We start from the raw sequence: 22,615 nt of genomic DNA on the forward strand, positions 1-22,615 counted from the left end.
ATCTTGTACACTGACACATCACTGATGTTATAGGGGAGTATGGCTGCTGTAGGCCAACTGTGGACATTTAGAAATGTACTGAACAAAAATATAAATACAACATGCTACAATTTATACAATTTTCCTGAGTTACAGTTAAATAAAGGACATTTTCAAATGTTCATTGACAAAATGCAATCGTGTTCGTTGTAAGTAGTTTATGACTGCTCATATCATAACCCCACCGCCACCATGGGGCAATCTGTTCACAAAGTTGACATCCGCAAACCGCTCGCCTACACAACGCCATACATGTGGTCTGTGGTTGTGAGGCCGGGTGGCCGTACTGCCAAATTCTCTAAAACGACGTTGGAGGCGGCTTATAGTAGAGAAATGAACATTCAATTCTCTGACAGCAGCTCTGGTTGACATTTTCTCCCCAATTTCAATCTTGTCTCATTGCTGCAACTTCTCAACGGGCTCTGGAGGTGAAGGTCGAGTCGTGCATTCTCCAAAACATGACCCCCCCCAAACCGCGTTTCTTTACACCCGCCCGCTTAACCTGGAAGCCAGCCGCACCAATGTGTCGGAAGAAACACTGTTCAACTGACGACCGAGCTCAGCCCGCCACCAGAAGTCACTAGAGCACGATGAGCCAAGTAGCACTGTGATGCAGTGCCCTAGGCCACTGCGCCACTCTGGAGGCCACGATTTTATATTTTTTTGTTCAGTGTAGTAAAAGGACGATATTCGATTCTGCTAACCTACCTTGTTTTTTGTTGAACTAAGTAGGCTGGATGTAGAGCCTCCCTTGACATACTGTGTCACAATCATAATAATCCCCTGACTTGTTCAGTATAGGCTAAATACATTGGTTAAATGAGTAGTATACCTTTCTGAAATCAGACCACTGTGCCTGCATTCTAGTTTGAGAAAATGGCTGCTTTCCTAATGTCTGGAAAACATCACTGACTGGCCAGTGAATTAATTGATCCATGAACCAATGCACCCTATTTCAGTTTAGAAACTAATTTTAATAGCTCTTTGAAGTGCGGTTTTACGACTCGGGGCGACTCTTGCATGTTTCTCCATAACTACCAATTCCATGTCTGGAAAGTTCCAGGCTGTTAGTTTAGAATTTAACAAAAGTATTCAAGGTCTCCTAGGAGGTATTCAGTTATTTTGTTTTTATAATAAAAAAATGTCTTCACTTTTTTTCTGACTGGATTTTTAGGTCAGCATTCCTCATTTTTCCTTCACTAGCTCCCATATGCCTGCCTGGCTAACTGCATGTTAAACCATCACTCCCTCAGCCCTCCTAAACTACATAACTATGCTGATTAGTGTGTGTGTGTGTGTGTTATATGTGCCTGTGCACATGAGAGGATTTAAGGTGGTACAGCTTTGAGTACTTTCCCCCTTTTGGCTCTGGATAGAGGACAGTTTCCAATTTTTTTGGGGTGGTGGGGTTAGGGGGCTTGAGGGAGGGGGTTGCTTTCAGAACAAGATGTCCTTTGATAGTCTAGATGTGTTGCATCACTGCTGTTGGCCTGGGAACACTGACCTGGATATTTGGGGGCAAGCCGACGCAAATACCTACAAGACCGGAGTGTGTGTGTGTATGTGTGTCCCTAATCTTGGCCCCTTTCACTAAAGCAAGGGTTCCCAAACTTTTTCACTTGGAGCCCCCTTCCATCATTGGGGAACATATTTTCAAGGTTATGCAGTACACAATTATTTAACTTTCCTTGTCTTCTCTATCAACCTCTATGCAACAAACTTTCTACTCAACGTTGTATTTCGTGTTTGCCGCTACAGAGTTATCTGCTACATCATTTTACAGTTAATGTCTTGTCTGTTTCAGCCCCAAAGACGTGCAGTCCGAAGCAGTTTGTTTGTAAGGACCAGGTGACGTGCATCTCCAAGGGCTGGCGCTGCGATGGGGAGAAGGACTGCCCAGACGGCTCTGATGAATCGCTGGATGTCTGTAAGTCTGTCTCTCGCGTGCTGTTCGTCTGTTGTGTCCATTTTCCACTTGTGTGGCTATGAAGGAAATTAGCGACACAATGCTAAGAAGTAGGCTACTGTGAGGGACAGACATTTTAATATAGGAAATGATGTCCATTTTGTTTATTCCCTCTGCATCTGTAGCTAGTTATTCTCAAGTCCTTTACATTGGTTGGATTGAGTACCAAAGGTCATGCTTTGTTGGTGTTCCGTTTGAGTGGATCATCCATTTCAAATGGGTCACAACGTCCCCCTACAGCCGTCCTATGGTTTGGCAATGCAGTACATCATGGTTGTCACTGTGTTTCATATTGAGTCTAGTTAGCCTAGCTGTGGCATGAGTCATGTCTAACAGAATGCACTTTCTGTCACATTGAGTCTACAGACTGTCCAGTGCACCCAGAGTTTAATGGACCAGTTTTTCTCCCTATGTCCTACACATTCACCAGCTGTTCAAAACAAAAAAAAATGTTTAATTGTCACGTACACATAAATAGGTTAGTATGTCTTGGGGTTTTGATATTTGTGCTTTCTCACTCATTATTCACGATTAATTCCTGACTATCCCATAGTCATGGTAGGATCAACATTAATGTAGAAGTGTTTAGAAATGTATTCTTATTTACAATAAGTGACTCCAACATGACACACTACATTTTTTACTATTCATTTCTATTGGGCACCAAATCATCTGAAACGCAAACCAAAACAAACAGTAAATGCACAAGCTTGATATAATCATTGCTTGCTAGGAATATGGGACCAAATACTAAACTTTTGACTACTTTAATACACATGAAGTGAATTTCTCCCAATACTTTTAGTCCCCTAAAATGGGGGGGACGATGTACAAAAAGTGCTGTAATTTCTAAACGGTACATCTGGTATGTATGACAATACCCTCAGATTAAAGCTGACAGTCATGTCATTTTAAATCCAAAGTGCTGGAGTACAGAGCCAAAACAACACAAAAATTGGAGCTCATTGTATTTGTGCCTGTGTGCATGGGTGCGATGCTCAACTTCTTTCTGCACATAAACATATACCCCAAACCCTAAAAATATAGATCTAAACTTTAACTGCTGCTTTAAGATGTTTAGCTAAAGGTAGGTGTTTCACTTTTATAGTTCCTTGACTGTATCATTCTCCCTTATCACCCATATAATTAGAAAAGTAATTACGGTACCTCTATTTTATTATGTATGCTTAATTTGATTGCATTTGTTCACCATAAATATGGCTGGAGTCAAATCTCCAACGTTATTAACTACCATAATGATGGTTGCTTATGTTCCCCTGATAGAAGAAAGAAGAGGGTAAGTCTTCTCAGCAGAGAAGGCTTCCTTGGCATGGAGGGAGGATGACTTATGTGATTTAGATAAACTGATGGCAATTAGGGCCGATTTGCCAGCGATCACGGATAAGGACTCAAATTAAGTGCTTCCTACAGGTCTAGTGCTATAGTATGAAAACTTATTTATACTGCAGTCCGGTTACTTACAGTGCATTCGGGAAAGTATTCAAACCCCTCTTTCTACATTTTGTTAAGTTAGCCTTCTATAATATATATATATATATATATTATAGAAGGCTAACTTAACAAAATGTAGAAAGAGGGGTTTGAATACTTTCCCGAATGCATTGTATATGTATATATATATTTTTTAATTCCCCTCATCTACATACAAAACCCCATAATGACAAAGCAAAAACAGTTTTTTAGAATTTTTTTCAAATGTTAAACATATTATTTACATAAGTATTCAGACCCTTTGCTATAAGACCCAAAAATTGAGCTCTGGTGAATCCTGTTTCCATTGATCCTTGAGATGTTTTCTACAACTTGATAGGAGTCCACCTGTTGTAAATTCAATTGATTTAGACATGATTTGGAAAGGCACAAACCTAAGGTCCCACAGTTGACAGTGCATCTCAGTGTAAAAACCAAGCCATGAGGTCAAAGGAATTTCCGTAGAGCTCCGAGACAGGATTGTTTCAAGGCACAGATCTGGAGAAGGGTACCAAATCATTTCTGCAGCATTGAAGGTCCCCAAGCGCACAGTGGCCTCCATCATTCTTAAATGGAAGAAGTTTGGAACCACCAAGACTCTTCCTAGAGCTGGCTGGCCGGCCAGCCAAACTGAGCAGTTGGTGGAGAAGGGCCTTAGTCAGGGAGGTGACCAAGAACCCAATGGTCACTCTGACAGAGCTCCAGAGTTCCTCTGTGGAGATCGGAGAACCTTTCAGAAGGACAACCCTCTCTGCAGCACTCCACCAAATCAGACCTTTATGGTAGAGTGGCCATATGGCAGCCACCTCTCAGCAAAAGGCACATGACCGCCTACTTGAAGTTTGTCAAAAGGCACCTAAAGGACTCTGACCATGAGAAACAACAAGATTTTCTGGACTGATGAAACCAAGATTGAACTCTTTTGCCTGAATGCGAAGCGTCACGTCTGGAGGAAACCTGACACCATCCCTACGGTGAAGCATGGTGGTGGCAGCATCATGCTGTAAGGATGTTTTTCAGAGGCCGGGACTGGGAGACTAGTCAGGATCAAGGGAAAGATGAACGGAGCAAAGTACAGAGATCCTTGATGAAAACCTGCTTCAGAGCACTCAGGACCGTAGACTGGGTTGAAGGTTCAACAGTACAACGACCCTAAGCACACAGCCAAGACAACGCAGGAGTGGCTTCAGGACGAGTCAATGAGTGTCCTTGAGTGGACCAGCCAGTGCCCGGACTGATCTAACATCTCTGGAGAGACCTGAAAAGAGCTATGCAGCGACGCTCCCCGTCCAACCTGACAGAGCTTGAGATGATCTGCAGAGAAGAATGGGAGAAAGTCCCCAAATACAGGTGTGCCAAGCTTGTAGCTTCATACCCAAGAAGACTCGAGGCTGCCAAAGGTGATTTGACAAAGTACTGAGTAAACGGTCTGAATACTTAATTTTTTTATACACAAACAAAAATGTATAAATCTGTTTTTGCTTTGTCATTGGGTATTATTGTGTGTTGATTTGAGGAAAAACAACAATTTCATCTATTTTAGAATAAGGCTGTAACGTAACAAAGTGACCCAGAAGTAAAGGGGTTTGAATACTTTTCTGAATGCTCTGTAAGAGAGGAGGGTGTGGTTCTATAACCAGGCTTACATTAACACATAATCAGACTCAACACAGTGGGTCTGGCTGGGGAAAACAATGGGAAGCTTCATCTGTTACAGAGAGCGTTGGCCGTTCATTCATGTGTGCCTTCACGCAACTCGGTCATACCCAATTACCTGATTTACAAAGTTTATATTTGCTTCGAAAGAAACGGTTTCCTTTTACACCCCTCCCCACAGAGGTGGCAGTCATAAGCAGGGTTGGGGGTAACGCGTTACAGTAATATAATTTCTTTGCGGTAGCGAGTGTTATATCATAGTTACTGTTTTCAATTTAAGTAATAGTATTAGTTACTGATTTAAAGACACAGGTTGTTACTTTTGCTATCATTCCCTTCCTATAATAGTTATTGATCCAAATAAATATTTGTGATTATTTCCTCTGTTGGTGCAATATAAAACAAAATCCCCCCCAACCCCATGTTCTGTTTACACACTACTACTAACTGCATTAGTGAGGGAGATGGAAAATGGCAGCTTGGCAGCTTCTAAAACGTCAACTTTCTCAGTGTAGATGTACATTACTTAGATTTGGTAGGACAAAATGACAAGAATATAACTGTAAAATGTAAACTGTACCCAGGCGAGAAACACCTCTCCACTGCTAGAAACACGACTTCCATTCTCTTGAAGCGCCTACAAAGGCAACACGCCGGCACAAAACTCATAGCGAAAGACCCCCGAGACCTGACCACTGCTTCTGAAGACGACTGTAGGCCTACCTCATCCCAGGCTTCATTTGAATCATTCAGGAGAACAGGCTGTAACCCAGGGAGAGCTGACCACTGCTTCTGAAGACAACTGTAGGCCTACCTCATCCCAGGCTTCATTTGAATCATTCAGGAGAACAGGCTGTAACCCAGGGAGAGCTGACCACTGCTTCTGAAGACGACTGTAGGCCTACCTCATCCCAGGCTTCATTTGAATCATTCAGGAGAACAGGCTGTAACCCAGGGAGAGCTGAACAAGCTGGTAGCTGGATATGTAGTTGAGGAAATGTTGTCCTTATCCACGGTAGAATCTGTCATTATTAGGCTACTTGTGTCGGTGTATAAGCCTATGTAACGATGACGTTGTTAACAGGGAAAATAAGGAAAGTAATTTGTTATAGCAAGTTATGAGTTTTATTATTATTATTGTAACCACCGCAACACTGGTCATAAGACAAAACCAAACAGGGTGGAACATAAAAATACGATGGCTGTCATTTTTTCCCCTGACTCAATGCCTTTATTGGAGATCAGACGCTGTTGGAAAGAGTGTCCCAGAGGGGGGGATCAAAGATGCCCTGTCTATTTGGTCAGCTTCTCCCTCGGAGAGAAACGCTCAGCTCAGCGCTCAGTCTGGAAGGAAGGAGAACCCAAGGCTAGAAGAAAGGGAAAGGAGCAATCGAAAGAAAACAAGGGAGAGGGGAGAAGAGAAATATAGAACCAGGGAGAGAGGGAGTGACTGAGAGGAAAGGGGAGATTGCCGTGGAGGCAGTCTAGACGAGGACGGGAGGGGAACTGAGCGGAGGAGGGAGCGCCCATCAGTGTGTCTGGAAGTCATCACAGGCTGGCCCAGACCAATGGAGAAACCTGCTGTTTTTCACAAGCTGTTTTTTTCTTTCTTCATTTGCAGGGCCTCAGCCTACACCCCTGTCTATCTGGGACAGAAACAACAGTAACTACATTCCCCCTTCTCTCTCTCACTCCCCTCTCTCCCTCCCTGACAAAAACAACAGTTATACGACTCCACTCCTAGTGGGGCCCTCGCTCTCCACGACATGAGGGAGAAAAACAAATGAAATGGGTCAGAAGGACAGGAGAAAAGGCCAGGCGCTGGATAATATTGTATTTGTGTTGGTAGCAGCACAGACAAAAGTAGAACTGAGAATACAGAACTAAGTTTGTATTTTATTACCACAACTAGAGGCCAAGAAGATATTTGCGTGATAGACAAATTCTTAGCAACCCCAACTTCGGTAATATCTCCTCGCATTACTTCAAACATTTGTGTGTGCTATTGAGTGAAGGATCAGGGTGGATGCATGAGTGGCATTTATTTATCTATGCAGGCTGAATGATTCCCTTTGTCTTTTATTGATATGTGTGGTGGCCATTGAAGTGAAGTCAACCACTGTGGTCATGCAGCTGGTCAGCCCTCCTACAAGCAGAGCACAGCGCACCCCTACAATGTTCATCTTTGTGTCCAGTCTTGCCTGGTCAGAACAGCCAAGCAGAGTGAGATGCTGCCTGCCGGGAATAAGTCTTATAGGCCTATAACGTGTATCAACATGGATTAGAACATACTGCTTAATGCAAATGCAGTTACATACAATTGTTTCGTTTTCTGCTTTGTGATTTAGGATAAGATTAATCAACTACACTGTAGAATGTACGCACACGCACACACTCCCCCTGCACACTATTCTGAATGGTAGGCTATCTTAAGCTGGCTCAGTCAGGTCAGTTGTCTTGGGGCATGTTGTCTCCTCAGTCTGTCTGTGTGTTTTAATTGTGTCCCCATAACGCTGCTCTGACTGCGACCGGCTGGAACCACAGGAAGTGCGTAACACTGTAGTGACGTCCCCCTGCCGCTGCAGGCCTTCAAGGTTCTGTTTTAACAGACGGTTCCTTCCTAAAGCTACAATTAGCTGCTAAGGCGATAGAACTCATTTTCCAATAACAAGCATCTGACCAAGTCTGGACATGATGCAGCTGTAGTAATGTGTTGATGTAATGTAGCTGTTGATTTGCCTTGTCTACTTGTGTAACAGACTAAAAGGAATTACGTGTCAGGACCAGATACATTGAGTTTTTTTAAAGGAGTGTTTTTCTGACGGTCCTCACGTGTCTGCTTGTAGATGGGTTGTTTACTTTTTTAGTTCAGCTAAGGGGGTGGATATGTAGGATTTTATTTATTCATTTTTGGTCAGTATACTTGCTTGATCACTTTTATTTGGTTGTGGTTGAGCTAGTTGATTTCTGTATGGTAGATGTTTGTCTGCTGAACCCTCCCTGTCTCCTGGAGCTGGCTATCTTACAGCACACTGTTCCCACGAGTCTGTTGCAGGTGTGAGGTCACTATGAGTTTACCCTATGTATTTCTCTCTTTTGCGTAACCCATCTCACATTCTTGCTCTCTCCTCTCTCTTGCACTGTATGTGTTAATTTGCATTGCACAGTTTGTGACCTTTTCTTCAAAATGAAATTGAAGTTCTACAGTAGTTGTAGTTCTGAGGTAACATTATGGAAGACAACACAAGAAGTCACAACCTATTAAGACATTAGACCAACAGCAGGGACAGCTTGCCTGTGTGGGTACTGATGACAGACCGTGTACTGCATATGTAAACTCACCAAAAAAAGAAACGTCCTCTCACTGTTAACTGCGTTTATTTTCAGCAAACTTTTAACGTGTAAATATTTGTATGAACATGACAAGATTCAACAACTGAGACATAAACTGAACAAGTTCCACAGACATGTGACTAACATAAATGGAATAATGTATTCCCTGAAATCAAAAGTAAGTCCGTATCTGGTGTGGCCACCAGCTGCGTTAAGTACTGCAGTGCATCTCCTACTCATGGACTGCACCAGATTTGCCAGTTCTTGCTGTGAGATGTTACCCCACTCTTCCACCAAGGCACCTGCAAGTTCCCTGACATTTCTGGAAGGAATGTCCCTAGCCCTCACCCTCCGATCCAACAGGTCCCAGACGTGCTCAATGGGATTGAGATCCGGGCTCTTCGCTGGCCATGGCAGAACACTGACATTCCTGTCTTGCAGGAAATCACACACAGAACAAGCAGTATGGCTGGTGGCATTGTGATGCTGGAGGGTCATGTCAGGATGAGCCTGCAGGAAGGGTACCACATGAGGGAGGAGGATGTCTTCCCTGTAACGCACAGCGTTGAAATTGCCTGCAATGACAGCTCAGCATCGTCAGTCCGATGATGCTGTGACACACCGCCCCAGACCATGACGGACCCTTCACCTCCAAATCAATCCGGCTCCAGAGTACAGGCCTCGGTGTAATGTTCATTCCTTCGACAATAACGCAAATCTGACCATCACCCCTGGTGAGACAAAACCACGACTAGTCAGTGAGAGCTCTTTTTGTCAGTCCTGTCTGGTCCAGCGATGGTGAGTTTGTGCCCATAGGTGACCTTGTTGCCGGTGATGTCTGGTGAGGACCTGCCTTACAACAGGACCTGCCCTCAGTCCAACCTCTCTCAGCCTATTGCAGACAGTCTGAGCACTGATGGAGTGATTGTGCATCCCTGGTGTAACTCGGGCAGTTGTTGTTGCCACCCTGTACCTGTCCCGCAGGTGTGATGTTCGGATGTGCTGATCCTGTGCAGGTGTTGTTACACGTGGCCTGCCACTGCGAGGATGATCAGCTGTCCGTCCTGTCTTCCTGTAGAAATGTCTTAGGTGTCTCACCGTACGGACATTGCAATTTATTGCCCTGGCCACATCTGCAGTCCTCATGCCTCCTTGCAGCATGCCTAAGGCACGTTCACACAGATGAGCAGGGACCCTGGGCATCTTTCTTTTGCTGTTTTCCAGAGTCAGTAGAAAAGCCTCTAGTGTCCCAAGTTTTCATAACTGTGACCTTAATTGGCTACTGTATGTAAGCTGTTAAATCAAATCAAGTTTATTTATAAAGCTCTTCTTACACCAGCTGATATCTCAAAGTGCTGTACAGAAACCCAGCCTAAAACCCCAAACAGCAAGCAATGCAGGTGTAGAAGCAAGGTGGCTAGGAAAAACTCCCTAGGAAGGAACCAAGAGGGGATCCAGGCTATGAGGGGTGGCCAGTCCTCTTCTGGCTGTGCCGGGTGGAGATTATAACAGAACATGGACAAGATGTTCAAATGTTCATAGATGACCAGCAGGGTCAAATAATAATAATCACAGTGGTTGTCGAGGGTGCAACAGGTCAGCACCTCAGGAGTAAATGTCTATTGGCTTTTCATAGCTGATCTTTCAGAGTATCTCTACCTCTCCTGCTGTTTCTAGAGACTTAAACAGCAGGCCTGGGACAGGTAGCACGTCCGGTGAACAGGTCAGGGTTCCATAGCCTCAGGCAAAACAGTTGAAACTATAGCAGCAGCACGGCCAGGTGGACTGGGAACAGCAAGGAGTCATCAGGCCAGGTAGTCCTGAGACATGGTCCTAGGGCTCAGGTCCTCCGAGAGAGTGAGAGAAGGAATTAGAGAGCACACTTAAATTCACACAGGACACCGGATAAGACGGGAGAAATACTCCAGCTATAACAGACTGACCCTAGCCCCCTGACACACAAACTACTGCAGCATAAATACTGGAGGCTGAGACAGGAGGGGTCGGGAGAACATGCACCGTTCCACATTTTGGCCCATTTCTCCTGACAGAGCTGGTGTAACTGAGTCAGGTTTGTAGGCCTCCTTGCTCGCACACACTTTTTCAGTTCCCGCCACACATTTTCTATGGGATTGAGATCAGGGCTTTGTGATGGCCACTCCAATACCTTGACTTTGTTGTCCTTAAGCCATTTTGCCACAACTTTGGAAGTATGCTTGGGGTCATTGTCCATTTGGAAGACCCATTTGTGACCAAGTTTTAACTTCCTGAGTGATGTCTTGACGTTGCTTCAATATATCCACATAATTTTCCCTCTTCATTTAGCCATCTATTTTGTGAAGTGCACCAGTCCCTCCTGCAGCAAAGCACCCCCACTTCATGATGCTGCCACCCCCGTGCTTCACGTTTGGGATGGTGTTCTTCGGCTTGCAATTCTCCGTTTTTCTTCCAAACATAACGATGGTCATTATGGCCAAACAGTTCTATTTTTGTTTAATCAGACAAGAGGACATTTCTCCAAAAAGTACGATTTTGTCCCCATGTGCAGTTGCAAACCGTAGTCTGACTTTTTTATGGCGGATTTGGAGCAGTGGCTTCTTCCTTGCTGAGCGACCTTTCAGGTTATGTCAATATAGGATTCGTTTTACTGTGCATACAGATACTTTTGTACCTTTTTCCTCCAGCATCTTCACACGGTTATTCTGGGATTGATTTGCACTTTTCGCACCAAAGTACGTTCATCTTTAGGATACAGAACGTGTCTCCTTCCTGAGCGGTATGACGGCTGCATGGTCCCATGGTGTTTATACCTGTGTACTATTGTTTGTACAGATGAACCTTCAGGCGTTTGGAAATTGCTCCCAAGGAGTTCTCCAATTTTTTTCTGAGGTCTTGGCTGATTTCTTTTGAATTTCCCATGATATCAAGCAAAGATGCACTGAGTTTGAAGGTAGGCCTTGAAATACATCCACAGGCACTCCTCCAATTGACTCAAATGATGTCAATTAGCCTATCAGAAGCTTCTAAAGCCATGACATACATTTTGGGAATTTTCCAAGCTATTTAAAGGCACAGTCAACTTAGTGTATGTGAACTTCTGACCCACTGGAATTGTGATACAGTGAAATAATCTGTCTGTAAACAATTGTTGGAAAAATTACTTGTCATGCACAAAGTAGATGTCCTAACCGACTTCCCAAAACTATAGTTTGTTAACAACAAATTTGTGGATTGATAAATATATTACACACACACCACTTTATATATGTTGTTTTTGTCCCTACATGTGTGTCCAGCGGGATGTGTTTATTAGATGTGACAGCAGTTTAGACGGGAGGGAGAGAGATGTGTGCCAGGCTGAGGCTGGGCCAGCCATGAGGCCCAGGCCTTTATTCAGCTAAGGGAAGTGTGTCAGGGGTTTACATTTTAAAAATGCCATTATGTGATCTAGTCAGGGCCCTGTTGGTGAGGGGTAGTGGGACGCGAGGGGGTACCCTGAGGGGGGATACAACAGGGGAAGGGGGCTAGTGGGAAAGGAAGAGTTTGGAGATGAGGCAGCTAGTACTCGAGGCTAAAGTGCAGGCTAATTACCGAGGATACAGGTTGTCTTAGCATCTCAGACCTCCCTCCTGTCTTCCCACTTTGCCCTTCTTCTGTTATTCTACCTCACTTCTCCCTTCAGCTATCTCTACCCCCCCCCCCCCCGGTTCTGTTCCTCTACCTCCTCTATCCCCCTTCTCCCTTCCTGGGTTGTGCCTTATGGCTCTGTGTTACAACCCTCCCCACCACTAAGCCACCTGATGAGAAGGTGGTAATACAAACAACTGTATCCGGTTAGGAGGCCCATATGCATAATGGAACAGACAGATTGGCTTATTCTCTCCTCTTTCGTCTCTCGCTTCTTTTCTCCCTCCACCTCAGGCCTTTTCCGTGGTTTGCATAGCTGTTTCTCATAATGGATCATTAGTCTAGTGTCTGAGTGAGATCACTGTTGCTGGGCCAGGCTACAATGCCACAAGTGTGAACTTTAGAAGTTCTGTGTTATGATTTGATTGGTGATGATGATGAACGGTAGTATTGTTAGTCTCTGTTCTCGTGCTAGTCGTAAGAAGTCGTCCAAGTCAAACGAGACAATGCACTGAACTGCAGAAGTTATTCAGTCATTTAGGGCAGTTTAGCGCCATCTCTTTTTAAGATGGAAAAATTGCAATGGTGTTAAGTTCATCTGCTCTCTATTGTAGAGTTAAAGAGAATAAAATAATTGAGTGGTTATTCACATCTCAATGTGTGTAAGTGGTCTGTGTGAGTTAGTAGTTTGTGTGTGAGTGGTCTGTGAATGTGAGGCTGGATTGACTGTATAAACTATGCTTTGATGTTTGGGTGTCACTGACAGCTCAGGAAGGAACCATTTGTGGAGTGGGTGAGGGAAATGCCGCCAATACTGAGCCAATTTACTTTCTCTCCTTTTAACTATGCTTCAAGGGTGTGTTTCTCCTTATTTTTTCAACATAGTTGCGGTGTCCTTTTTCGGAATGCATTGTCCTGTCAGATTCCTCTGATTGAAGCTTTCCCTAGCATGGTCATGCACCAGGGTTTCATTACCTGGTAATAGCTGGCTTTTGGCTGTTTTTTTATTTTATTTTTATTTTATAGAAAAGCTGATGAATAAAATTGTCGCCGACCAATTGTCTGGGAGAAGAAAAAATGAGCCCAATGCAAAATAATGCTTTTTAGCCTATTCATTGATGGAAATACCAGTCGACGTGAACACATTTTGATTGGTCATGCTTATCAATCTATAGGTTAATCTGCATAATTTGGTGGACTAAAATTGGCAGCTGGGTACAATATATTTGTTATGTATCTTTATCACATGCGTACAGCATACAGATACATGGCCTTTGAGCGGAAAATCTGTCAGACAGCATGAGAGCTGCTGCTACATCATCTCAAACAGCAGACACATCCACAATGGAAGGCAGTCTATCAGCTTGTCACACACCACTTTGCAAATAGCTGAAGGCGGTATGCATTTTGAAAACATACTTTGTATGTGGACACCCCTTCAAATGAGTGGCTTCGGCTATTTCGGCTACCCGTTGCTGACCAGAGTATAAAATCGAGCACACAGCCCATGCAATCTCCATAGCAAGCACTGGCGGTGGAATGTTCTTACTGAAGAGCCTAGTGACTTTCAACGTGACATCGTCATAGGATGCCACCTTTCCAACATGTCAGTACGTCAAATTTCTTCCCTGCTACAGCTGCCCCGGTCAACTAAGTGCTGTTATTGTGAAGTGAACACGTCTAGGAGTAACAACGGCTCAGCCGTGAAGTGGTAGGCCACACAAGCTTACAGAATGGAAATCGTCTGTCCTGTTGCAACACTCACTACTGAGTACAAAACTGCCTCTGGAAGCAACGTCCGCACAAGAACTGTTCATTGGGAGCTTCGTGAAATGGGTGTCCATGGACAAGCCTTAGATCACCATGCACAATGCCACGACTCTGGAGCAGTGGAAACGATTTCTCTGGAGTGATGAAACACGCTTCACCATCTGCCAATTGTCAAATTTGGTGGAGTAATAATGGTCTAGGGCTGTTTTTCATGGTTCGGGCTCAGACCGTTAGTTTCAGTGAAGGGAAATCTTAACTAGATGTCGACTGATTTTTATGATTTTTCAACGCCGACACCGATTTTATTGGAGGACCAAAAAAAGCTTGATACTGATTAATCGGCTGATTTTATTTTGTATTTTTTTTTAATGTATATATTTGTAATAATGACAATTACAACAATACTGAACAATGAACACTTTTTAACTTAATGTAATACATAAAATCTATTTAGTCTCAAAAAAATTAAACATGTTCAATTTGGTTTAAATAATGCAAAAACAGTGTTGGAGAAGAAAGTAAATGTGCAGTATGTGCCATGTAAAAAAGCTAACGTTTAAGTTCCTTGCTCAGAACATGAGAACATATGAAAGCTGGTGGTTCAATATTTCCAGTTCTTCAATATTCCCAGTTAAGAAGTTTTAGGTTGTAGTTATTATAGGAATTATGACGCGTCGACTATTGGATGTTCTAATAGGCACTTTAGTATTGCCAGCCTAATCTCGGGAGTTGGTAGGCTTGACGTCATAAACAGCACTGTGCTTCAAGCATTGCTAAGAGCTGCTGGCAAACGCAGTAAAGTACTGTTTGAATGAATGCTTACGAGCCTGCTGCTGCCTACCACCACTCAGTCAGACTGCTCTATCAAATCATAGACTTAATTATAATTTAATAAACACAGAAATACGAGCCTTTGGTCATTAATATGGTCAAATCTGGAAACTATAATTTCGCAAAACAAAACGTTTATTCTTTCAGTGAAATTCGGAACCATTCCGTATTTTATCGAACGGGTGGCAACCATAAGTCTAAATATTGCTGTTACATTGCACAACCTTCAATGTTATGTCATAATTATGTAAAATTCTGGCAAATTTGTTCGCAACGAGCCAGGCGGCCAAAACTGTTGCATATACAGTTGAAGTCGGAAGTTTACATACACCTTTGAAAGTACATTTTAAACAGTTTTTCACAATTCCTGACATTTAATCCTAGTAAAAATGACCTGTTTTTGGTCAGTTAGGATCACCAGTTTATTTTAAGAATGTGAAATGTCCGAATAATATTAGTGATTTATTTCAGCTTTTATTTCTAATGACGATGGTCATTATTGCCAAAGAGTTCTATTTTTGTGTCATCATAAAGCATGTCTGGTTGGAGGGGTGTATGCTGGGCGAAGAACATTCAGAAATCCCTTCCAATACACATTGCCTGTGAGCATCAGAGGTGAACCAGTTGCAGATACAGCTTGAGCAAGACATTCATCAGCATTTCCCTGACTATGTTCCTCCATTGAGTAAAAATAAAAACTCTGATTCCAGGAGGACCATGAGCTGTTGCTATCGATGAGGTGTCTATTTACTTCTATTCGAGGTGACAATGATGAGTGTTTTTTAATCAGAGGTTGCTTGTTGTGAGCGCTGAGGGAACTTTATGCACTTGGCCAGATGATTCTGCATCTTTGTTGCATTCTTCACATATGATTTGGCACAGTATTTACAAATGTACACAGCTTTTAGCTGCAGTGAAATGTCTCCGCATGTGGCATTTTCCTGTATTAAATTTAAAAAAAATAAAATAAAATACAATTCCATGTACAGTTAACCAGTTAGATTAAACAATTATTTAAAAAAATGAAACATGTATGGAAACAGGTGAATTAACACTCAGTTAGCAGGCTCAAGCAAGCCAAAACCCACATGGTAGCAAAAACTAACTAGCAGATATTGTTAACAATTTCTGCTAGTTAGTTTTTGTTACCATATATATATATATATATGAGCCCAAATTCATACAATTAGTGTATATATATCGTCCCAGAGTCTTTTTCGAATAGGCTATTTCTTTCTCAACAAGCTGACCAATAGAGTATGTCAACTTTACTACTATGGGGGATAGTAGATTGACAAAGGCTAGTGATTTTGCTGTTCGTTACACGTCTTGTTAGCTGTAAATGTGGAGAGTTATTCAAAGTGCACATCAGAATTCCGTAAGAAGGACTGCACATCGTTGCCTCCTCCACTTCAATGTTCTGTTAATATGAATGACCATAATTGAAATGCGATTTCTATCAGTCATAGTACTGTGGGTGGATGCCCTAATCAGGTTACGCACCGATTGGGTCCGGTAAATTTCTCAAATCTGGTCAATTTAAAATGCTGCCGGTCAAATGTCGCAGTGCCACATGTTCCTAAAGAAAGCCCTGTTACACACATTCAGACAGGTTGAGTGTCCCTGCTACTAGCAGTGTCCCTAAGGAGCTGTGTTGGATCAGCAGAACAGGGCAGGGCTTAAGTGTTTAGAGAGAAAAAGAGATGGGTTTGTTGTGCTTTGAGAGCTCGATTTAGTCTTACTGCTTGGCTTGTGGCTCTGCCAGGTCCCCCAGAGCAGAGCCCCCTGGGGCAGGAATGTGAGTGTGGCTCGGAGGAGGAGAGGGCGTGGGGGAGGCAAGTAGACTGGATAGGAGCAGAGAGGAACCACCAGGCCCACGGTGGACTAGCTACAGAAGACTGGAGTCCCGCACAACATCCCATTCTGCACAGTTTGCGCTAAAGGGCTGGAACCTCATTCTATAGGCAGGCACTGGAGTCTATAGTCACAGGAGTCTGAGTTTCTGTGTTGGTTAGTGACAGTACATCAGAATGACAATCACAAAACCATTAGTGTTTTCATTACATTCTCAGGCTCCAGTAAAGACAAGTTTAGACAAAGCCAACCAGGCTAATAATGTTCTGTTCTTGGCTAGGGACATCCACATGAATTGGTCTAAATGAACCATAATAGTACATGTTAGGAGATTATTTTAATGTAAAGAGTAGAAACAGATGGTCTATTGTAATCCAGTGTAGCTTTCTTGAGGCATAAGCTTACTGTGGATTCTCAAAACAAGTGGTAGTGTAGATTCATCGGGGGGAGTGAAGTGTTTATGAAACCTGTCAGAGAAATAACAAACTGTGTTGGCTAGGACGTGTGGGTGGCGAGATGTTTTTTTTTTTTGTTTGGTTGTCCAGAGCTGGTCGTCACGGAAGTGAACAGTTGATGGGAAAATACCTCTTGCGAAATAGTTTCATCACACATTTGTAATATTTCTCTTGTTGAATACAGATATAGCCTATAGACTACAACTCCTCTAGAGTCATCCTGTTGGAAGAAGGCTGGTTCTTGTTGGCAGCCATTTTTGTTTTTCCACAGCCTTCCTGCAGGTTTTGCAGAGGAGATTCTGAAGCTGAACCATGCATCTGGGCTACAGCTGCTGCTGCTGCTGGGTCAGGGTTTGGACCCACCGTCCAAAAATGCACTCCAGGGGCGACACAGGAAGCTGGGGCCTGGCTCTAGCCTGACAGGCAGGGTAGTGGTCATTAGTGGTCAGAGATACGGGGTTAGGACCCTCATTAGGACCTGTTGGCAGCCTGGACACATGCAGCACATTTATTTAATTATTTAGGCCTATTTGGTTGTTGATTCATTTGAAAACGACACTGGTTTATAGTAAGTTGGGAACTTGTGAACGTGTAACTCCAGAGGTCCCAGGTACAGTGAGTTTGTGTAATGGTCAACAGGTTGTGACTGTATCAAAAATGAGACAACGCTGCAAGTCTGAAGGAATGAACTTCTAGTACTGAGAGGATGTCAGAGCCTATCTAGGGCTTACATAGAAGGGACAGCTTGAGTTGACTTAATGATAGTCACTCTCACGGGTTGGTTTAAGCCGGTATGCTGAATGACAAATCTATAATTGAACTGTCCCCTCTGCATCCATCTTTAGGCCCTGTTAACAGCTCTATTTCCCTCATGTGGAGGCTGCTTTGTTTGTTTGGTGCGAGCTGACTGACCATTGTGTTGTCAGGTGAGTGAAGACGTGAGGCATGCTGCCGGAAGCACTGAATGGAGAGTCTCAGGCGCCAGCCAAACGAGCTTTGGGCTCAGTGAAAGTCGGGGCCGTACCCAGAACATGGGTCTTTGCTTCAGCCCCAGAAAGCACTGCCTCTCTTTTACACTATACTGTTGAAGCTGCACCTCAGCAGAGCCTGGTGGTTCAGTTTTATAGTCTGTTGACTAATAATGTCCCAGGATAGTCACAACCAATTTTTGTTCTCAAGCGCTGATGTTCTAGAAAACTTCGTTTGGATTCGGCCTATTCAAAATGGATGCTTGGTCATCAACCTAAACTCCAAATGTTTGTAGTTAGGGTTGCAAAATGCTGGTAACTTTCCCACAATGCCCATGTTTTTGAGAAATCCCAGTTGGAAGAAATATGGATTCCTCCAACCAGGATTTTCTGGAAAAACTTTGCATTTTGGGGAAGTTACCCTAATTTTAGTTCTCCTGTTTATCTGAATATAACTCTGCTGCTGCCAAGTCATATTCCTGCTGCTGGTGTTTCGTTCATCCGCGATGGTGAGAACACGTGGCCCTGTCACAGCCAACCTTCAGAGGTCACAGTCCACATGTGATGCCGCTTATGCCCTATCTTAGCGGGGCTTACCGTGCTGCCAAGGGCCACAGGCCGATTTGTGTGACCCAAACAATGGCCCCACTTCTCCCGTAACCTCTTTCCCTGGCCCCACCTCACCATGTGACTGGGCCACTTATGTGAAGAAGCTTAAGGTCTCAAAGTGCGCTTGTTCAGTGTCTGAAATCTGCCACTGTCCCCGAATCCGGTTGTTTTGATAGATGCTTAGAAGTAGAAAGGCTTTGTTGAGAGCTGGAAAAGTCACTGTACTGTTATTCTGTGGAAAAGCCATAACTCATTCTTAGGGCTTCTTTCTGATCCATCTGACCTTACCAGGACAAACTGGGTCATATCACATAGTCAGGAAAACTCCTGGCCCAACTCATGCTGAAATGTTCAAAATAATTTGAGTGCACAGTCTGATTTTTATAACAGGACACATGCTTATGGAATGGCGTACGCCAAAGTTATACATTTCAATATTTGTACTGTACACATTCTCAATACTTTACACATTCTTTTCAGAAATGGTGTATTCAAATATTTAGTGTAAAAGCTGTCTGGAAGAGAAATCCTATAGCCTGCCCATCTGTTATATTCCTACTGAAATTGAGATGAAATATTGCTTTTGAGTTGGCCATTTGGTTAGCATAGCCTATCCCTTGTATTCTCAACAAGCAGAAATGTAAGCATTGACTCTGAGTGCAATGGCTTGGATGGGACTGATGGTAGAGTACGAGGTCTGGGTGTGGTGGAAGATGTATAGGGGGCTGTGTTTTGTGTTGGGGAGTGTGTGTGGTGAGAGATTGGACACATGGGCTGTACAGTAACACCCTTCATCCCAAGGCCTCCAGAGATTCATACAGACAGACTTATGGAAGAAGTGAACAGCACAGCTCTCGGGCCTCATTTTATAAACGTTGCATACATTTCACACTAAATATCTGCATACGCCATATCTGAAAAAATGAGTACAGTACGTATACAAATATTGAGATTTATAAACCTGTCTGTTCTACATGTTTCCCAATGGCACATTTTATGAAATGTTTTTGGAGGGGTTGCCAGAATGTTTTAATATTTTTGCAGTGACATGCTCTGAAGCACGAAGGACTGTGGCCATTTCTGAAAGAAAGAAACTGACATTGTTATGGACCTGTTAGCAGAACATTTAGTACATTGTTTTACATTGACTTTTTCCACCAACCTAAATATGCCGCACTGCACGTGAATTCTGAAACATTGTCTACACGAGAAATGTGAAATGACAGTATTCAGACGTAGGCCTACACACATCAATGGAACAGGTGAACTGTCTGTTCTACAGTTGTAGCCTATTTTTTTTTTTTTTTTTTTTACGGATCTAGTAGAGCAGGGTTCCCCGAGTTTCAAGAGCAAAACAAATATTTTTTGGACATAAAAGACCCGTAAAAATGCCAGATAATCATCTCCAAGTGAATTTCATTTTAGACATATTTTTCAAAGTATTCCCACGCAGGGTAGCGAGATCTGTTATCGTGTACAAATGTAAGCAAGGTTTGAAATGATTGTTTTGGTCAAATTTATATCTGTTTGGACTTCTTGCAGTCAACTTGCATTTGACAAAATGTGTAATTATGTTCTGGCCCCCTGACCATGCAGGCATCCTAATGTATCCTATTGTAAGGCCTTTTAGGGCCTACTGTAGATAACACAAGATGTGATTTACAAGAAAGGAGGGGCACACCAGTAGAAATCCACTTTTTCGAGCTGAAAGATGGCCAGAGCTTACCCATGGTGTTGCACGATGATTTAAGTCAAGTCATCGTTATAGTGAAAGTATAATTTATTTGGGCTTGAAGTGACAAATCTGAACTGCCCACTTCGTGCATTCTTCTGTAGCCTAAGTTTCATTTCAGAGCTGGGTTTTATTTGAATGTTACTTACCACCCACCAGCATGGCATTGTTTATTAATCAGAAACACCTGCCAAGTTGTTTCTCTTCGCAAGTTGTGACTTAGCCAAACAACTTTTCGCCGTAGCCTACACTTGGCCACCTGAGCCACAGAGCAAACTAAAATAAGGAGTGCAAACTTATGCTTTTTCACATCCACTTTTTTTTTTACCTGAACATTTTCATAATCCATTGGATAATTGGTCAGTTTTCAATTATGTTTGAGCTAGTCTGTATAAAAAATAAAAAGACCATTTTTACATGACAGAACCAGTAGCCAGCTGGCTAATCTTTTGAATAAGGTGTAGTTAAAAACCCTCCGGCAACAAAAGATAACATTTTAGCTAGCTAGATAGATAAGGTTAGCAAGATAGCTAAGGTTGGCATGCTTGCTAGCTAAACTGACAGCTGTCAGTTCCCTATTTGTAGGTGTTTCTCCGGTCCACGTGGAAGTCACCAGGACGTTATTTCCCAGCCCCAATTACTATTTTTATATAGAAGTATCCCGCGCCATTCTTCGTAGGTGGAACCTAAAGAAGTATTTCCGCTCTAGGGCAGGAATTGCGTTGAAATGGGGGCGGCATTGCCCTCTGGTAGGGGCCTTTAAAAAAAATAAGTCACATGGTACCACGTGGCGTGTTAGGTGGATTCCTTCTAGGACTGGCATAATAGCCATATAACCGTGTAACCGACGGTTATGAATGAAGACCGTCATGAGATTGTTTGTGGAGATTCTCTGCCCTCAACTTACCATTAAAACCAGTACATTAATAATAGTCAGTGCTCACTGATAAAGTGGATCATGCCAATGCGACAGAGGTGCGACTCCATGACCGAGAAAAAACGTGATCTAAGTTTGAAGGGATAAACAAACTCCTAAAAGAGAAAATGGAATCACTCTAAAATCATTCCTGTAAATTTCAATGTGCGGGTCACAGGGCTTGAAACTACTGTGGAGCTGTAGTTAGCCTTGCAAATTGTTAGCCTTGCATCAGGATCTGGGGGTCTGACCTATGCAGGGAAGAGGACCATCTACCCAAACCTGACTGCCGAACTGCTAAAACAGAATACCTAGATCGAGGTAAGATCCCAGCTATGCAAGCTAAGTCTGAAATGCAGCTTCATCCAATCAGCAAAACGGGTATAATATTCATACACAATCACACAGCCTAGCCCATGGCTATGATGCTGCCCTCAGCATAAGACAATGATGACAGCCCTCATGGGTACAAGGAACAATATTACTATTATTGCTGAGCATTAGGGCTGTCCCCGACTAGAAAGAAAAATTATTGGTCGACTGAAAGTCCTCTGTTCTTTCGACCAATTAATTGGTCAAAGATATTCAACATGTGTTTTGGCATATAGACACACCCGATGTGTTTTAATAAAATGAACTATATGCATTGAGCTTGCCTGATGCTTTAAGCTTACGGTATGATTAAATAAGATAAATGCCTCAGGCGCCAGAGATTTAGATATTGAAAAGGAAAAAAAGAATCTCACCCAACTATTCTCCTTCTGCTGGCTTTCGCAGATTCTGCAAATACTCTCAAAGTTGCTGGTAAAAGACTACGAGGAGTCGGCAACCAATTTATCTTACCATTTCTACCGATCTGCATGCCAGTTTTGTATTTGTATTTATAATGGATCCCCATTAGCTGCTGCAATAGCTCTTCCTGGTATTCAGCAAAATTAAGGCAGTTTATACAGTTTTAAAACATTACAATACATTCACAGATTTCACAACACTGTGTGTCATCAGGCCCCTACTCCACCACTACCACATATCTACATTACTAAATCTTTGTGTGTGTGCATCAAATCAAACTTTATTTGCCACATGCGCAAAATACAACAAGTGTAGATTTTACCATGAAATGCTTACCTACAAGCCCTTAACCAACAGTGCAGTTCAAGAAGAAGAAAATAAGTAGGCTAAAATAAAAAGTAAGAATAAAAAGTCTAATGGCTTGGGGGTAGAAGCTGTTGAGGAGCCTTTTGGTCCTAGACTTGGCGCTCCAGTACCGCTTGCCGTGTGGTAGCAGAGAAAACAGTTTAACTTGGGATGACTGGAGTCTGCCAATGTTTGTGTTGCTTCACAGGCCCTGCTGTTCCATAAGGTGTT

At 43.0% G+C, this 22,615-nt stretch overlaps 1 protein-coding gene across 8 annotated transcripts in view; it reads left to right on the forward strand.

Moving 5' to 3' along the window:
* LOC139371018 (low-density lipoprotein receptor-related protein 1-like) overlaps positions 1 to 22,615 on the forward strand; it is a 172,721-nt gene that overhangs the window by 33,592 nt on the left and 116,514 nt on the right. For all 8 annotated transcript variants that reach the window (XM_071111037.1, XM_071111039.1, XM_071111038.1 and 5 more), the window contains exon 2: positions 1,844 to 1,966. In XM_071111037.1, coding sequence (XP_070967138.1) covers positions 1,844 to 1,966 — 123 coding nt within the window. The remainder of the gene's footprint in view (positions 1 to 1,843; positions 1,967 to 22,615) is intronic.

The sequence above is a fragment of the Oncorhynchus clarkii genome, chromosome 17 (genome assembly GCF_045791955.1).
Source record: "Oncorhynchus clarkii lewisi isolate Uvic-CL-2024 chromosome 17, UVic_Ocla_1.0, whole genome shotgun sequence".
Taxonomy (NCBI): Eukaryota; Metazoa; Chordata; class Actinopteri; order Salmoniformes; family Salmonidae; genus Oncorhynchus; species Oncorhynchus clarkii.